The sequence below is a fragment of the Microcaecilia unicolor genome, chromosome 13 (genome assembly GCF_901765095.1).
Source record: "Microcaecilia unicolor chromosome 13, aMicUni1.1, whole genome shotgun sequence".
Classification (NCBI taxonomy): Eukaryota; Metazoa; Chordata; class Amphibia; order Gymnophiona; family Siphonopidae; genus Microcaecilia; species Microcaecilia unicolor.
The window spans coordinates 16,544,072-16,563,589 of NC_044043.1; the positions used below are offsets into that span (position 1 = coordinate 16,544,072).

The following is a 19,518-nucleotide window of genomic DNA, read 5'->3' on the forward strand; positions in this document are numbered from 1 at the left end:
CATTTTCTGAGGCGGTCTGAGTGTACCTGCACTACATCTACTTCCAACAGCAAGTGTGGTGGGTTGAATATAGCCTTCCATTTGTTTCAGGTATCGGTCATAATCAAACTCCTCAAAACTGAGTGATTTGCTGATTTTCAGCATGTCAGATAGTAAACATTGCCCAAATTGTAAATTTGCCCAAATTATAAAAAGGTAAAATATCTGACACAGACATACAAGATCTGTGTGCCCATTGCATTGGGACTTCTTGTAACATTGAAAATTGTTCTAAATGTGCCTGCATGTTTCCCAGGGCTCATAAAATCAGAAGCAACAAACTAAAGGAACAATTAGAGGTGGAATGCAAGGTAACTGGTTATGACCTTTTTCAGAGCTTCCACTGCTGCACCTTGTGAGGACCTGGGTTGTACAGTCACTAATGGTGAATGCCAATCTTGTTGGATACAGCCATTTATAACTATGTTCTCAGAGTACGTGTGTGCTATTTCTTGAAACTCCTTGCATTTTTTTTAACCAAGTGGGGCAGTATCCGTATATACTTCTATCCTATGTCCTTCTCAAGATACCAGACCCAGAACTTGGGTTTTTGCCAGGATTTGTTCTTTTGTTACACATTCAATCAAAGCAAGACATTATCTCTCTGCAGAGATTTGGGCACTGTGCACTCAGAACTCTATGGGCTCTCTTGATCTTCATCTCTGCGACAACCTGTGCAACAGCATTCAGAAAAGGCTGAGTCTCCTTACTGTATCCACACAGTTAAACTCATCAGTCTAAGTAAGCCCTATTCAGTCTAAGCTGCAGTGATGAGATCTAAGACTGTAAGCTTCTCGTGGAGCTCCTTATTGCTTTTCCAGTTCAGTCACTTAGGTCCTGTACAGTGTTTACAGCCTCCTCAAGCTGCCTGCTACCTGATTAATATATATTGTAATGCCTCACTTTAGGTGGCGAAGACTCATTTAAAGCTCCACGATACGACTTCACCTTGAGTACTGCGTTCAGTTCTGGTTGCCGTATCTCAAAAGAGATATAGCGGAATTAGAATAGGTTCAAAGAAGAGTGACCAAAATGATAAAGGGGATGGAACTCCTCTCGTATGAGGAAAAGCTAAAGAGGTTAGGGCTCTTCAGCTTGGAAAAGGGACAGATGAGGGGAGATATGATTGAGGTCTACAAAATCCTGAGTGGTGTAGAACGAGAAGTAAATCGATTTTTTTACTCATTCCAAAAGTACAAAGACTAGGGGACACTCAAGGAAGTTACATGGAAATGCTTTTAAAACAAACAGAAGGAAATATTTTTTCACTCAATGAATAGTTAAGCTCTCGAACTCTTTTGTTGGAGGATGTAGTAACAGCATTTAGCGTATCTGGGTTTAAAAAAAGATTTGGAAAAGCTCCTGGAGGAAAAGTCCATAATCGGATATAGAGACAGACATGGGGAAGCAACTGCTTGCCCTGAGATTGGTAGCATTCTGCTGGGTACTTGTGACCAGATATTGGGCTAGATGGACCATTGGTCTGACTCAGTATGGCTACTCTTATGTTCTTATGCTATGAATTTTAACTCCCTCCTAAAGGGTCCTGCCTGCAACTCTTCATCCAATGCAGCATCCACTTCAGCTTGCAGTCACCCATATGGTGCACCTGACTCTGCCATTTTACCTGGGCCTCTTGTGGCTTCTCTTGGCCCACATAAGGAAAAATTCTGTAAATCCACCATCTGCCACCAAGTAGACATCTGACAGAGGTATCGTCCAACTCCCTGTACTTCGCTCTCTGCTTTTGCACTTGCTATTTATGTGGCTATTATCTTCAAGCTGCCTTGGAGCGGCAGCAAAGCATAACCATCTCAGAGTGTGATGTTGCATCTTCCTGAGCATATTTTTCTACGGCTCTCAGCCCATGAACTTGCTCCCAAGCAGGATCCACTTGCACATTAGCAGGCAGATGTCCCCAAGAGAAGTTATCTATGACCTGTGGGTATTAAATTTTCAGGAATAACGTAGCTTGCAAAGTTTGACACAAGCTCTGCTATTCCATTTGCTTAATAAGAAGCTATTTTGCATACATTTGCATGTGATATACCTCTTTGCTTCTATGCACTGGTTAGTAAACTGCTTTTTTTTGTAAATAATGCATGTTATTGCTAATACGCATAGCCCAACTTAGTAAACAGACCACAACCCAACTTAGTAAATACACCACTTCATTTGCACATGTGTGAATGATTCTATTTTCCTCATTGAGTACTACAGATTAGGGCTGAATAAACATGCAAATGAAGTTTAGTGAGTGAAGGTTGGATAAGCATTTTTGGCTTCCTGTCCCTTCTTTGAAATCTAAACCCATTCCAGGCAACTCGCCTCCTCCTCCCCACGCTCCCCCACCACCACCTGCAAATAGTTCCAGATGTCACTGATATCATACAAGCAACCTGGCATGTTGGAAAGAGGGTTAAGACTTGTGAACAGGGAAAATATATATTTAATGCATTTTTCACTGTAGATTAGCACTGGCTAAATATCCGTTGCTATACAGTCATTGATTCATACATCTCTAATGGACTTCCCAACTTGTCCAAATGACTACTGGATTATTAATTACACTTCCTAAAGCCCAAAGAATTTCTAACTGCATACATGTAGTAAGTCTCCAAATTCCATACCTAGATTTAAACCAGAAGATATCTTTTATAACTATTAAAGGCAGGAAGACTGTACCACACTCTCTGAAGTTGAGAAATGTCAGCTTAAATATAAACACAGACAAATTTGAGTCTATGTTTGAGCCCTTTTTCTGCAAAGAAGCTTTTCCTCGGTTTGTTTTCAGACCTCAGGAGAACAGGACAATTAGAAACAAAATCATACCTTCATTCTTTGACACTCCTGCCTGGAGAATGCATGCTGCTTTTGGAGTGACTGGTATTGCACTTTCATATTTTTAAGATGACGTTCCATTTTTTCCCTACGGTCTTCTACCTACATAACATTAAGAATAACATTATTTTCTAAATCTTAATGATCAAGAAACTGATTTGAATTTCTCATTTTCATGATGGGAAAAATGACAAGCAATTAAGTTCCTTTCTTCATGCTAGTGTTTTTACTGTATACCTGTTAGTTAAGCCAATATAAGAAGTTTCTGTAAGTAAATAAATAAATAAATAAATACTACTACTACTAAACATTTCTATAGCGCTACTAGACTTACGCAGCGCTGTACAAATTAACATGAAAAGACAGTCCCTGCTCAACAGAGCTTACAATCTAAATTGGACAGACGAACAGACAGCTAGGGGTGGGGAAATTGCAGTGGTAGGGGTGATAAGTGAGGGTGTTGAGTATCTGCCGTCATTTACTATGTTTATCTAATCAGAAATATTTGGAGGGCAATGCTGGATCTTTCCACTTCTGTGCAATGCGAACTTTGCCAATAAGCAATAACTGTCTGAGAATGAACATGTCCACCACATATGTACCATATCTCCCTGGTGGGGCATCCCCTCCTGCATAAAGGAGAGGACTGAGCTTGCCACTTATGAACTATACCAGAGTCCAGAATTTCTCAATAGATTGTTTTCCCACCAGCTTTTCCCAAAGGTCCATGTAGTGAAAACAGCAGGGTCAAAGGGTCAGAAAAAAAGTGTGAAATAAAGTTTTGTAGAGAAAGATGTTGAAAGAGAACCTCGTCAAAAAATGACAATCAACGAGTAATGCATTCAATAGGAACAGTAGTGGAAATGAAATGGCGAATTTGGAAATACTGAAAGAGCGAAAGAATCACTTGGAATGTGCAGAAAATATCAGATATAGTCCATAGATTACCATGCAGGAATAACTTGGCCAAAGAAAAATTAGCTAGATCACTAGGTAAGCACAAAGTCCTGTAGGGCGTAGCTCAGAGATACTTATCAGATAGCATTGACAGATGGCCATGAAACAAACTCGGGTCTAGGGGGTACCTCTGTAATCAGCCTAACATACTAGCTTAGCAGTGCTGGAAGAATAACTAAAGCCACCGATGAAATATATTAGGTTTATTATATAAAATATATATATATAAATAGTTCTGTAGCAAATTGCAAAGCCAATACAAAAATAATGCTATAAAATAGATGATCACCAGACTAAATACAATATGATTATCCTAATGTATTACATGAGAACCTATTACACGTCTTATGCAAAATACCTAGTTCCCAGCTAAATACAAAGACCAGGAGTTCTGACGTAAACCTACAGGAATATGCAATCATCCTGGAGGATCTGAGCTTACAAGGAGTTGGCATGACATCTATAACAACGGTTTGCTTCTGGAACATGCAGGTGGCTGGACATGTTGTCATCATATGCGATTGGTCCATAGGTATCATGTGACGATGGGATACCAAGGATTTGGACTGAAGAAAACTCGGTCAGGAGTGTTGGAAAAAAAATCACCAGAAGAGTGGACAGGTGAACAGAACGCTCTGATGAGCCAGAGACTGTTTTTCCTAAATAAAATAAGTTATCAACTGTGATAAACTGCCCAGAAACAAACATTGATAAAACCTTATTCTGCAGGTTGTATGTGCATTTATCTTTCCAAACATACCCATAAAAAAATCAGATTTTATCCAAACAAGTGGCCAAAACAATTAATGCAAAAGTAGCAGCATTCATGAAATACAGAACGCGATAAAAGGAACACAGGAAAGGATACCAGATAAAACCCAAAGAAGCAGAAAGAAATATGGCAGGCAGAAGAAAACATGGCTACAGACGGAACAATGGGAAAAGGAGGGGGAGGCTAGTAACAGAATTGTAAAATTGAAAGATACTGAGAAGATACTGTGGAGAACAAGGAGGGAAAAGCGGACATTATGAACAATTACCGGCGTGGAGTAGCCTAATGGTTAGTGCAGTGGGCCGAAAACCAGGGGACCTGGGTTCGACTCACACTGCAACTCCTTGTGATCCCGGAGTCCACTAGGGACAAAGAATATATCTGTATATAATAAATAAACTGCCTTGGATATACTCCAAAAAAGCAGTTTGATTAAGAATGTTCAGTGGGGTAGGTCCCTCTCCCTGGAATGCCCCCCCCCCCCTCCTTCAACTGTGTCTCAAAAATTCTTTGCATAGATTCAAATCCACTCTTATGTCATTCCTATTTCAGGATGCTTTCGCTCACTGATCTCCTGGTGCCGATTTTTGTGTTCTCCCGGGGCGGGGGTTCAGATGGGTTCAATCTATGTGAAATGCTCGTAGTGCTCCATTGTGATAATAGAAAAGTGAGCCGCTCATTGAGCAAACATGCCAAAATATAAGTGTGGTCCAAAATAAGTAAAATGAAGATACATACCTGTAGCAGGTATTCTCCGAGGACAGCAGGCTGATTATTCTCACCAATGGGTCGAGGTCCGCAACGGCCCAGGAGACCGGAACAACTTTAGAACAAACTAGAAGTCTCTGGAATGCTCCGTCGTGCGGGCCGAACGCACTGCACATGCGCGAACGGCTTCCCGCCCGCGACACGAGCGTGAGTCCCTCAGTTTAACAAAAAAGCAAACCAGAAACAAGAACAACTCCAAAGGGAAGAGGGCGGATATGTGAGAATAATCAGCCTGCTGTCCTCGGAGAATACCTGCTACAGGTATGTATCTTCATTTTCTCTGAGGACAAGCAGGCTGATAATGCTCACATATCCGCCCTCTTCCCTTTGGAGTTGTTCTCCCTAGCCACCAGGCTCACTGAAAACAATGAACATTGGTCAATTGGGCCTCGCAACGGCGAGGACATAACATGGATTGACCTAAAAAGAAACACAACTAACCGAGAGTGCAGCCTGGAACAGAACATAAATGGACCTAGGAGGGTGGAGTTGGATTCTAAACCCCAAACAGATTCTGCAGCACCAAATGCCCAAACTGACTGTCGTGTTGGGTATCCTACTGAAGGTAGTGAGATGTGAATGTGTGGACTGATGACCACGTTGCAGCCTTGCAAATCTCCTCAATGGAGGCTGACTTTAAGTGAGCCACTGACGCAGCCATAGCTCTAACATTATGAATCGTGACATGGCCCTCCAGAGTCAGCCCAGCTTGGGCATAAGTGAAGGATATTCAATCTGCTAGCCAACTGGATATAGTGCGTTTTCCAACGGCGACTCACCTCCTGTTGGGATCGAAAGAAACAAACAATTGGGCGGACTGTCTGTAGGGCTTTGTCTGCTTCATGTAAAAGGCCAATGCTCTCTTACAGTCCAAGGTGTGCAACTTGTCCTCACCAGGGCGGGTATGTGGACGGGAAAAAATGTTGGCAAGAGAATTGACTGCTTCAGATGGAACTCTGACACCACTTCGGCAAGAACTTAGGGTGAGTGAGAAGGACTACTCTGTTATGATGAAACTTAATATAAGGTACATGCACTACCAGAGCTTGGAGCTCACTGACTCTACGAGCTGAAGTAACAGCCACCAAGAAAATGACCTTCCAGGTCAAGTACTTCAGATGGCAGGAATTCAGTGGCTCAAAAAGAGCTTTCATCAGCTGGGTGAGAACAACGTTGAGATCCCATGACACTGGTGGAGGTTTGATAGGGGCTTTGACAAAAGCAAACCTCTCATGAAGCGAACCACTAAAGGCTGTCCAGAGATAGGCTGACTTTCTACACGTTGATGGCAAGCACTGATTGCACTAACCCTTACGGAGTTGATCTTGAGACCAGACTCTGACAAGTATAGAAGGTATTCAAGCAGGGTCCGTGTAGGACAAGAAAAAGGATCTAGGGCCTTGCTGTCACACCAGACAGCAAACCTCCTCCATTTGAAAGAATAACACCTTTTCGTGAAGTCTTTCCTGGAAGCAAGCAAGAATCGGGAAACACCCTCTGAAAGACCCAAGGAGGCAACCTCTAAGCTCTCAACATCCAGGCCGTGAGAGCCAGAGACTGGAGGTTGGGATGTAGAAGCGACCCCTACGTTCTGGGTGATGATAGTCAGAAAACACACCAATCTCCATAGTTCTTCGGAGGACAACTTCAGAAGAAGAGGGAACCAGATATGACGCGGCCAAAAGGGCACAATCAGAATCATGGTTCCACGGTCTTGCTTGAGTTTCAGCAAAGTCTTCCCTACTAGAGGTATGAGAGGATACGCAAAAGGCATCTGACGCTAGTCTGTCGTGGGCTCTTCACATCCACTGATTCCAACTCTTAGTCCCACTCAAAGTCTTTATTGTTACTCATATATCTGCTTATTCCAAGCCAACTTCAGTGTCTTTTTCTCAAATTCTCGTATTCAGCTGAATACCAGAATTTGAGAATAAGATAAAAGACACTGAAGTTGGCTTGGAATAAGCATATATATATATGAGTAACAATACAGACTTTGAGTGGGACTAAGAGTTGGAATCAGTGGATGTGCAGAGCCATGTAGGATTCTCCGTTGTGAAATGGGGCAGCTTTGAAACGCTGCTGGAAGATCAAAGGTTTGGACATCATTAGGTTTTCTCACGTGAGACTGTGGCAGATTGGCATCGTTTCTGCTCCCTGGTTCCATCTCCTGGATCCTGTGTTTTAGATTTTATGGGTAGTGAATGTATGAGTGAGTATGAATGATTATTATGCAGTTTTATATGATATTTGTGATGCATATTTATAGAACCATAAAATATTGTGTTTACATTTTTGAAAATAACGATTTTGTGAACTATATATAATAGTGATATTCTTCTGAATTTTAAATATTAACCCTCTACTCTGTCCTCTAATGTTTCTAATCTCTTCTCTACCACTATGTTATCCAAGTCTGTCTCTTCCTATAATACTATTCTCTCCTCTGCTCTGGATACTCTTGCTCCTCCCATTCCCCATTCTGTAAAACGTACCAAACCCCAACCTTGGCTGACCTCTAGAATCCGCTACCTACGTTCCTGTGCCCGCTCTGCCGAATGCCTTTGGCTGAAATCCCGTGCCCATGCTGGCTTCATACATTTCATTCTGGCTGACCTCCTTCCAGTCTGCTCTTTTACTTGCCAAACAGGACTATTACATCCAGTTGACAAATTCTCTTGGTTCAAACCCTCGACGTCTCTTTGCCACACTGAACTCTCTCCTCAAAGTGCCTTCACCTCCAACCCCCCCCCCCCCCCCCTTCACTTTCCCCCCCAAAGACTCTGGCTGAGTTCTTTCATGATAAGGTTCACAAAATTAAACTTGAATTCTCAACCAGGTCACCTCCACCTCTCCTTCCCTTAGTCCATTCTCTCAACCCTCCAACCCCTGCCTCCTTTTCTTCCTTTTCCGAAATCACTGAAGAGGAAACTACACATCTTATTTCCTCCTCGAAACCAACTACCTCTTCCTCAGATCCTATTCCCACCCATCTACTTAACACTATCTGTCCTACTGTCATCCCTTTTATCTGTCATATCCTCAATCTTTCACTGTCCACTGCGACTGTTCCTGATGCCTTCAAACATGCCGTAGTCACACCACTCCTTAAAAAACCTTCATTGGACCCTACCTGTCCTTCCAACTATTGCCCCATCTCCCTCATCCCTTTCCTATCCAAGATACTTGAACGTGCTGTTCACCGCCATTGCCTTGACTTTCTTACTTCTCAAGCTATTCTTGATCCACTTCAATCTGGCTTTCGCCCCTTCATTCAACTGAAACAGCGCTTGCTAAAGTCTCCAATGATCTGTTCTTGGCCAGATCCAAAGGTCTCTATTCTATCCTCATCCTTCTCGATCTATCTGCTGCTTTTGACACTGTTGATCACAGCCTACTCCTTGATACGCTGTCAGCACTTGGATTTCAGGGCTCTGTTCTTTCCTGGTTTTCTTCTTATCTCTCCCAGCGTACCTTTAGTGTATACTCTAGTGGATCCTCCTCTACTTCTATCCCACTGTCAGTTGGTGTACCTCAGGGATCTGTCCTGGGACCTCTTCTTTTCTCCATCTATACTTCTTCCCTTGGTACTCTGATCTCATCCCGTGGTTTTCAGTATCATCTTTATGCTGATGACTCCCAGATCTACCTCTCCACACCAGAAATCTCAGTAGGAATCCAGGCCAAAGTATTAGCCTGCCTGTCTGACATTGCTGCCTGGATGTCTCAGCGACATCTGAAACTAAACATGACCAAGACTGAGCTTCTCATCTTTTCCCCTAAACCAACCTCTCCTCCTCCCCCATTCTCTATTTCTGTGGATAACACTCTCATCCTTCCTGTCTCATCAGCTTGTAACCTTGGGGTCATCTTCGACTCCTCCCTCTCCTTCTCTGCACATATTCAGCAGACTGCTAAAACCTGTCGTTTCTTTCTCTATAATATCACCAAAATTCGCCCTTTCCTTTCTGAGCACACTACCAGAACCCTCATCCACACTCTTATCACCTCTCGCTTAAATTATTGCAACTTGCTTCTTACAGGTCTCCCACTTAGCCATCTCTCTCCTCTTCAATCTGTTCAAAATTCTGCTGCACGACTAATATTCCACCAGTGTCGTTATGCTCATATTAGCCCTCTCCTCAAGTCACTTCACTGGCTTCCAACCGTTTCCGCATACAGTTCAAACTCCTCTTATTGACTTATAAGTGTATTCACTCTGCAGCTCCTCAGTACCTCTCCACTCTCATCTCTCCCTACATTCCTCCCCGGGAACTCCGTTCACTGGGTAAATCTCTCATATCTGCACCCTTCTCCTCCACTGCTAATTCCAGACTCTGTTCCTTTTATCTTGCTGCACCATATGCCTGGAATAGATTTCCTGAGCCGGTACGTCAAGCTCCATCTCTGGCCATCTTCAAATCTAAGCTAAAAGCCCACCTTCTTGATGCTGCTTTTAACTCCTAACCCTTATTCACTTGTTCAGAACCTTTATTTTATCATCCTCACTTTATTATTCCCTTATCTCTTGTTTGTCCTGTTTGTCAGTCCTAATTAGATTGTAAGCTCTGTCGAGCAGGGACTGTCTCTTCATGTTCAAGTGTGCAGCACTGCGTATGTCTAGTAGCGCTTTAGAAATGATAAGTAGTAGTAGTAGATTACAAACCCCAGTAGCTCTAGCAGTCGAATAGTCATCCGCATGGACCATAGAGCCCCTGCCTCCGAGGTGCTCTTCACCAGCCAATCGTCAAGATAAGGGAACACATGCACTCCCAGTCTGCGTAACAATGCTGCGACAACTGCCAAGCACTTTGTGAAGACCCTGGGCGCAGATGTGAGGACAAAGGGCAGTACACAGTACTGAAAGTGCTGAGTTCCCAACCGAAATCAAAGATACTTGAGCTGGGAGTATCGAAATGTGAGTATAGGCATCCTTTAAGTCCAGAGAGCATGGCCAATCGTTTTCCTGAATCATGGGAAGAAGGGTGCCCAGGGAAACCATCCTGAACTTTTCTCGGACTAGGAATTTGTTCAGGGCCCTTAGGTCTAAGATGGGATGCACCCCCCCCCCCCCCGTTTTCTTTTGCACAAGGAAGTACCTGGAATAGAATCCCAGCCCTTCTTCCCCTGGTGGAACGAGTTTGACCACACTGGCCTTTAGAAGGGTGGAGAGTTCCTCTGCAAGTACCTGCTTGTGCTGGGAGCTGAAGGACTGAGCTCCCGGTGAGCAATTTGGAGGCTTGGATTCCAGATTGAGAGTGTATTCGAACCGGACTATTTGAAGAACCCACCTGTCGGAGGTGGTAAGAGGCCACCTTTGGTGAAAAAATATCAACCTCCCCCCGACCGGCAAGTCGCCCGGTACGGACACTTTCTCTGAGGCTATGCTGCACTGGAGCCAGTCAATAGCCCGTCCCTTGCTTTTGCTGGGGAGCCTAGGGACCTTAGGCCAGTGATGGCGAACCTTTCAGAGACCGAGTGCCCAAACAGCAACCCAAAATCTAATTATTTATCGTGAAGTGCTGGTACTCATTATGGGCGGGGTCACCACATGACTCCACCCCTATGATAGCCACACACCCTTACACCAGCCATGGCGCATATAAACAGACATCATTGAAAATATTATACTAGTATAGAAGAAAAAAATAACATGATTTTCTTTCATTATAAATCATTTCTGTAAGTTGTCACAGCTCCAGTATACCCAGTGCAAAATAAGACAACAGATGTAAATTCTCAAATTGGACATATTCCAAACACTAAAATGAAAATAAAATGATTTTTTCTACCTTTGTTGTCTGGTGATTTTGTTTTTCTATCCATATTGGTCCTAGTCGCTGATTCTGCTGCTCTCTATCTGTTCTCTTAACTCCGTTTCCAGGGCTTCCTTTCCATTTATTTCTTTACTTTCCTCCTTTCTTCTTCATTTCTTGCCTCCATTTATTTCTTTACTTTCCTCCTTTTTTCATTTCTTGCCCTCCATCCATGTCCAGCAACCCTCCTCTCCCCTCCAGCCACAAATGTCCAGCCACCTTCCTCTCCTCTCCAGCCACTCATGTCCAGCCACTCTCCTTTCCCCCCTGCCATCCCACCCAGCACCCAGCAACAGGCTGCCAGCCCTCCCACCCAGAATCAGGCCTCCCACCCAGCACTAGGCCTCCCTCCCACCCAGCACCAGGCCTCCCTCCCACCCACCCAGCAGCACCAAGCATCAGGCCTCCCTCCCTCCCTCCCACCCACCCACCCAGCGTCAGGCCTACCTCCCTCCCACCCAGCACCAGGCCGACCTCTCTCCCTCCCACCAAGCACCACGCCACTTGCCCTTGCTCCCTCCCTCTTCCAAACAAGCATCAGCCCGCCTGTCCTTCCTCCCTCCCAGCACCACGGCCCCCCTCCTCCTCTGCAATTGAAAAAACGTACCGGGTTAAGGCAGCGCCGGCAGCGGCAACGAAAAGCGTAGTCTTCACTCGGCGTGCTTCCCTTCTGTCTCGCTCTCAAGCTCTGGTTCCAGAGCTTGACAGCGAGACAGAAGGGAAGCGCGCCGAGTGAAGACTACGCTTTTTGTTGCCGCTGCCGACACTGCCTTAACCCGGTACGTTTTTTCAATTGCAGAGGAGGAGAGGGGTGGTGCTGGGAGGGAGGGAGGAAGGACAGGCGGGCTGATGCTTGTTTGGAAGAGGGAGGGAGCAAGGGCAAGCGGCGTGGTGCTTGGTGGGAGGGAGGGAGGCAGGCCTGGTACTCGGTCGAAGGGAGGGAGAGAGAGTGGGCGGAGCGGACCAGCGACTGGCGCGCGAGCAAAGGGAGAGGGCTCTGCGTGCCTTCTCTGGCACGCGTGCCATAGGTTCACCATCACCGCCTTAGGCGCACGCCGTTGATGGCAACGAGCGTGCTGGGACTGAGCCTGGACAGGCTGCCGAGAAGCAGGAGTGTACCTATGTCTATTGTAGGAATAGGGAGCACTCCTCTTCCCCCAAAAAAACCTCCTGGATGAGGAGGTTGTAGCAGAAGATGCCCGGAGGGATAGAGAATCCATAGCATCATGGTGCTTTTTGATCTGATCGACCATGTCCTCTACTTTTTCTCCAAAAAGATTATCCCCCCCGCAAGGAACATCCGCCATTTGCTGCTGGGTCTTATGATCCAGATCAGAGACACGCAGCCATGAGAGTCTGCGCATCACTATACCTTGAGCAGCTACTCGGGATGCCACATCAAAAGTGTCGTAAATCACCCTGGCCAGGAATTTGACAAGCCTTCTGCTGCCTGCCCACCTGGTGAAAAGGTTCGGCGAGCTCCGGAGGAAGTGCATCAACCAAACTGGACAATTGCCTCACCGAGTTCTGCAAGTGGATGCTAGTGTAGAGCTGCTAAGTTTGGATTTTGGCGGCGAGCATTGCAGCCTGATATGTTCTCCTCCCAAAAGAATCCAAGGTCCTAGACTCGGTATAGTCTCTAGTACTCTTGGCTCTTCTGAGATCAGAGTAAACCACCATGGAATCATGAGGAAGTTGGGCCTTCACCATTACAGGCTCTCCATGGATTCTGTACTGGGGGACCACTGGATTAGAAAGAGGGAACGACCAATTTCGCATAAGTACTTCCCTGAGCAAGGGGGCCGATGCAAACTCTGTGGGTGGAGAAGGATAGTCCAAGACCTCAAGCATCTTAGCCCTGGGCTCATCCACAACCTCCACAGGGAATGGAATGTCCTTAGACATTTCTTGAACAAAAGATGACAAAGAAAGACTCTCAGGTGGAGACAGTCTTCTTTCAATTGATGGGAGTAGGATCAGAAGGAACCCCATATGACTCTTCCTCCAAAAAGTATCTGGGGTCTTCCTCCTCTTCCCAAGAGCGCTCATCATTGGTATCGGACAACTCTCTAAGAGCTGCCCGAACCCGAGCCTGTCTCGACGTCGAGGAACGACGACCTCGTGGAGGATGTCGAGAAGTCAACCCCTGCCTGGACTCCGGCGAAGCTTCCTCCACCAATGTCGAGGGGGAATCAACCTGGGTGGCGGCCGACGCCGATACCGCAAGCGGTACCGAGAACGGGGACCTCACCACAGGTGATGGCCCAGATGCTGCTTCCGCAGTCGGTACAGAAGGCGCTGTCACAGTTGTGCCCCTGTTTCATGCTCTCACTCATCTCGCCACCTGGTGGTCAGACCTGGTGGCTGTGATGGACTGTTTGCAGTTTTCCATGTTCCAGAAATCATGCTGGTCCGGTCCAGATCTTCCAGCCTCCCAGACAGTCTTGGGATTTTTGGAACTTAGCAGGACCCTTACCTGGTGAACTCCCTTCTATGTTGCCTTTATTAAGCACCTGAGAACTTTCAAGCTTTGCCTTGGCAACAGAAGTCTTCAGTTGTGTTCTTGTCCTTGTTGGTCTGTTGCGGTTTCTGCCCTGAAAGCTTGCTTTGCCTGTCTTTCACCCTGCTGGTTTCCTGGTTTATTCTACGGTCTGCTGCCTGCCCAAGACTCTGCTTGTTTCCTGTTTTATTCTACTGTCTGCTTCCTGTCCAAGACTCTGCTTGTTTCCTGGTTTATTCTACTGTCTGCTGCCTGCCCAAGACTCTGTTTGATTCATGGACTATTCTCCTGCTTCTGCTTAGTGCTTCTGTTCCGGTCCAGCTGCTCCAGTCCGGCCGGTACCCGTCTGTCTGTGGTCTGCCTTGCCTCCTGTTTGGGTGATTTGCCTACCGCTGCCGCTCCTCGGCAGTGGCCCAAGGGCTCACTTTTCCTCACCAGTGTGACAGGCGCAAGCACCCCCGACACCGAAGCAGATTGGCGCAGCAACCCTTCCAGAAGCTCTGGAAGAAAGGCCCCGATGCGCTCGTCGAGAGCTTCCATCGGAAAAGGCTGGGGGGCTGGTACAGGAGTCGATGCCAGAATCTGAGGGGGCTCGAGAGCCGGTACCAGGCTGCCAGATGACCGACGCATTGGCACTTCCTGAATGGAGGGTGAGCAGTCCACTCCGGAATGTCTCCAACCTCATTTCCATTCCCTTCCTCTCCCCCTCTTCCCACCCCTTCTCGTGCGCCCTATGGAATGCCCGATCTGTCTGCAACAAACTCTCCTTTACCCATGACCTCTTCATCTCCCATTCTCTCCAACTCCTCGCCCTAACTGAAACCTGGCTCACCCCTGATGACTCTGCCTCAGTCGCGGCCCTATGCCATGGAGGCTCTCTCTTCTCCCATTCTCCCCGCCCAGTTGGCCGCGGTGGCGGCGTGGGGTTACTACTTTCGCCCTCCTGCAGTTTTCAACCTCTCCTCCTACCGCAGTCTCACTGCTTCTCATCCTTTGAAGTTCACTCCATCCGTCTATTCTACCCGCTGCCACTTAGAGTTGCAGTCATTTACCGCCCCCCTGATAAGTCCCTATCTTCCTTCCTTACCGACTTCGATTCCTGGCTCTCCGTTTTTCTTGAGCCCTCATCCCCATCCCTCATTCTCGGAGACTTTAACATACACGTTGATGACCAATCCGACCCTCACGCTTCTCAGTTCCTCACTCTAGCATCCTCCTTCAGCCTCCAGCTATGCTCCACCACCCCTACTCACCGAGACGGCCATTGTCTTGACCTTGTCCTCTCCTCTACCTGCTCACCCTCCAATTTCTGCGCCTCAGCTCTTCCTCCCTCTGACCATCACCTGATCACCTTCACACTTCATCACCCTCCCCCGCAGCCCCGCCCAACACTAACCACTACTTCCAGGAATCTCCAAGGCTGTCGACCCTCCCACCTTATCCTCCATTATCTCTAATCTCCTCCCTTCCATCATGTCCTCCGAGTCTGTCGACAAGGCTGTCTCCGCTTACAATGCCACTCTCTCCTCTGCTCTGGACACCCTTGCACCATCCATCTCCCGTCCCACAAGACGTACTAATCCTCAGCCCTGGCTGACCCCTTGCATCCGTTACCTTCGCTCCTGCGCCCGATCTGCTGAACGCCTGTGGAGGAAATCTCGTACCCATTCAGATTTCCTTCATTACAAATTCATGCTATCCTCCTTCCAGTCCTCCCTATTCCTTGCCAAACAGGACTATTACACCCAATTGACCAATTCTCTCAGCGCCAACCCTCGACGTCTCTTCACCACCCTTAACTCCCTCCTCAAAGTGCCCTCTGCTCCTACCCCCCCCCCCCCTCACTCTCACCTCAATCACTGGCTGACTACTTCCGCGACAAGGTGCAAAAGATCAACCTTGAGTTCACTACCAAAGCACCTCTTCCTCTTCACCCTTCAACCCTCTCCCTCAACCAACCAACCCAGGCCTCTTTCTCCTCCTTTCCTGATATCACCGAGGAGGAAACCGCCCGCCTTCTTTCCTCCTCGAAATGCACCACTTGTTCCTCTGATCCCATCCCCACCAACTTACTTAACACCATCTCTCATACTGTCACCCCCTCCATTTGTCATATCCTCAACCTCTCTCTCTCCACTGCAACTGTCCCTGACACCTTCAAGCATGCCGTAGTCACACCTCTCCTCAAAAAAACATCACTTGACCCTACCAGTCCCTCCAACTACCGCCCCATCTCCCTCCTACCCTTCCTCTCCAAAATACTTGAGCGTGCTGTTCACAGCCGCTGCCTTGATTTTCTCTCCTCTCATGCCATCCTCGATCCGCTTCAATCCGGTTTTCGCCCTCTACACACGACAGAAACGGCACTCTCTAAAGTCTGTAATGACCTGTTCCTTGCCAAATCCAGAGGCCACTACTCTATCCTCATCCTCCTTGATCTATCCGCTGCTTTTGATACTGTCAATCATGATTTACTTCTTGCCACACTGTCCTCATTTGGGTTCCAGGGTTCTGTCCTCTCCTGGTTCTCCTCCTATCTCTCCCACCGCACCTTCAGAGTACACTCTCATGGATCTTCCTCCAACCCCATCCCGCTCTCTGTTGGAGTTCCCCAGGGATCTGTCCTTGGACCCCTTCTTTTTTCAATCTACACCTCTTCCCTGGGCTCACTGATCTCATCTCATGGTTTCCAGTATCATCTTTATGCTGATGACACCCAGCTATATCTCTCCACACCAGACATCACCGCGGAGACCCAGGCCAAGGTATTGGTCTGCTTATCCGACATTGCTGCATGGATGTCCAACCGCCACCTGAAACTGAACATGTCCAAGACCGAGCTTATCGTCTTTCCACCAAAACCCACTTCTCCTCTTCCTCTGCTCTCTATCTCAGTTGATGGCACCCTCATCCTCCCCGTTTCATCTGCCCGCAACCTCGGAGTCATCTTCGACTCCTCCCTCTCCTTCTCTGCGCATATCCAGCAGATAGCCAAGACCTGTCGCTTCTCTCTCTTTAACATCAGCAAAATTCGCCCTTTCCTCTCTAAGCACACCACCCGCACTCTCGTCCACGCTCTCATTACCTCTCGCCTTGACTACTGCAACCTACTCCTTACTGGCCTCCCACTTAGCTATCTATCCCCCCTTCAATCTGTTCAGAACTCTGCTGCACGTCTTATATTCCGCCTGAACCGATATACTCATATCACCCCTCTTCTCAGGTCACTTCACTGGCTTCCGATCAGATACCGTATACAGTTCAAGCTTCTCCTTCTTACCTACAAATGTACTCAGTCTGCAGCCCCTCATTACCTCTCTACCCTCATTTCCCCTTACGTTCCCGCCCGTAACCTCCGCTCACAGGACAAATCCCTCCTCTCAGTACCCTTCTCCACCACCGCCAACTCCAGGCTCCGCTCATTCTGCCTCGCCTCACCCTATGCTTGGAATAAACTTCCTGAGCCCTTACGCCAAGCCCCCTCCCTACCCATCTTCAAATCCTTGCTCAAAGCCCACCTCTTCAATGTTGCTTTCGGCACCTAACCTTTATACCTTTCAGGAAATCTAGACTGCCCCTATTTGACTGACTGTACATTTGTCCTTTAGATTGTAAGCTCCTTTGAGCAGGGACTGTCCTTCTATGTTAAATTGTACAGCGCTGCGTAACCCTAGTAGCGCTTTAGAAATGTCAAGTAGTAGTAGTAGTAGTAGTGCCGACTCTCTTGGCTCCCCGGAGCACTCGGTACCAAGCATGGAAGGAGAATAACGACGGTGCTTCTTAGCCTTCGCTCGATGCCCGTCATCGAGACTCCTCGGTACCGAAGAGGAGCACGTGGAATCCTCACGCCTCCTCGGGGCTGGGTCCGACAAAGGTCGGTCCTGGGGGTCTGCATAGCAGTAGGCCTCGAGACAGGAGGAGACCCACTCGATGCCTCACTGCTCCTAGCACGATGCGATCGTTCGGCAGCCATTACCTGCACTCTCGGTGTCGCTGCTTCCCTCGACGTCGACATCGAAGGACCGGACCTATCAGCAAAAAGTTTCACACGTTGAGCCTCCCGAGCCACTTGGGTCCGTTTCTTCATTAAAAGACACAGCTTACAGGCAGCTGGCCGGGCCCAAGGCACTGGAGACATCACGCATGGGGGTCAGTACCCGAGATGGTCCGGTTGCATCGAGTACAACATTTGAAGCCGCTGGGAGACCTCGATGACATGGACGGAAAAACAGCGGCAGCGAAATTAAAAGACTCGATCGTGCCAAATAAAAAGGCACAAAAAAGGGAAAAAAGACCCAGCCGAGCAGCCTAAAGGGCGGCCGCGACGAAAACGAAGGAAACTTAAAAAGGTGAAAAAAAAATTAACAAAATAAGGGGAAAAGCTACCTCTTTTTTTTTTTTTTTTTTTGAAAAAAAAAAAAAAGATATACGCTAACTAAAAGAGAAAGGAATAAAAGGGGGGTGGTAAACGCTAATCTAAAGCTCTTGAGCCAAAGAAAAAGCGGAGTCAGAAATAAAGACGTCTCACTCTCGAATCACGGATCAAAAGAAACTGAGGGACTCACACTCGTGTCGCGGGCGGGAAGTGCATTCGGCCCGCGCGACGGAATGTTCCAGAGACTTCTAGTTTGTTCTAAAGTTGTTCTAAAGTTCTCCTGGGCCATCGCGGACGACGACCCATTGGTGAGAATTATCAGCCTGCTTGTCCTCGGAGAATAATATATGATTCTAAGTAGCATAATGCTCATACTCTTTTGAACATTCAAAATCTAGCAAAATCCTGCCAAAATAGCCGAGATTTGGAGCGCTTCTGAAATAAAAACCACAATAATAATTAGAAAAGCATCTAAATAAATCGTGCCCACACAGTTCCCATACCTTAACTCAAATGAGCCCCCAACCATTTCAGTACCTTTCATCCCTTGGGCACATAGGCTAACATACATAGCCTCCTTCAGCCACCTACTTATAGTCAACTTTGATGCAGCCTCTCCCCTCTTCAGACTTCTGAAGCATACAGCCAACTTTTCGGACTTACAAACTCATTGGTTAACTTGATCAGAGCCATGTACAGATCTGGAAGATGCAGGACTAAATTCTTTCCCACAATCCTCCTTTTGAAAAAAGTCAGCAAGACTGATCAACATGAAACATAAAAACTACTTCTGGAAAAAAGGACAGTATAGCCAATCAATATGGACGCCTCTTTAAAACAAAGAAAGGGTTCCCTACAGAACAGTGCTAGTGGCTCTGTAAACCATCTCACCAAGCTAATAGCCATTAGCAACATCACCTTTACAGTAAGATCCTTCAAAGACACTCACCACAACAGTTTAAATGGACAAAACCTGAGCACCTGAAGAACCTCTAAGGAAGCCTTGAGAAACCCCTGAAAAGATGCCAGCACCAACACCTGCACTTCAGTGAATTTATTGTCAAACCCCTTTGCCTGCAGGAATGTCAAAATGTAAGGAACAAAAGTCTGAAACAGAGATAGACCATGTTGTTTTGCACATCAGGACATAGATCTTTTCTACATTGACAAGGGGATCACAATCACCTCAGGCAAACACCCTTTATGTCTCAACCAAGGCCTCTCAAGAGCCAGGCCACAGGACAGAAAGAAGGGTTGTCTAGCAAAACCGGCCCCATGCCAGAATTTCCCACTGTTAAAGCCTCAGAAACTCTTCCACCTTGAACCTGACCAGGTCTGTATAACAGTTTTTGGACAAACCTTGAGAGAGAATGGAATCACCAGATACAGGTATGATGTAATCTGCTGCAGCACTCAGCCCATAACTAGCCATGGGGTAACACAGAATACT

The 19,518-nt window shown here is 46.9% G+C and overlaps 1 protein-coding gene across 6 annotated transcripts in view; it reads right to left on the reverse strand.

The window, feature by feature from the left end:
- The window catches only part of SPDL1 (spindle apparatus coiled-coil protein 1), a 347,822-nt gene that overhangs the window by 184,731 nt on the left and 143,573 nt on the right, over window positions 1–19,518 (reverse strand). For all 6 annotated transcript variants that reach the window (XM_030222480.1, XM_030222482.1, XM_030222476.1 and 3 more), the window contains one exon: window positions 2,872–2,982. In XM_030222480.1, the coding sequence (XP_030078340.1) occupies window positions 2,872–2,982 (111 nt within the window). The remainder of the gene's footprint in view (window positions 1–2,871; window positions 2,983–19,518) is intronic.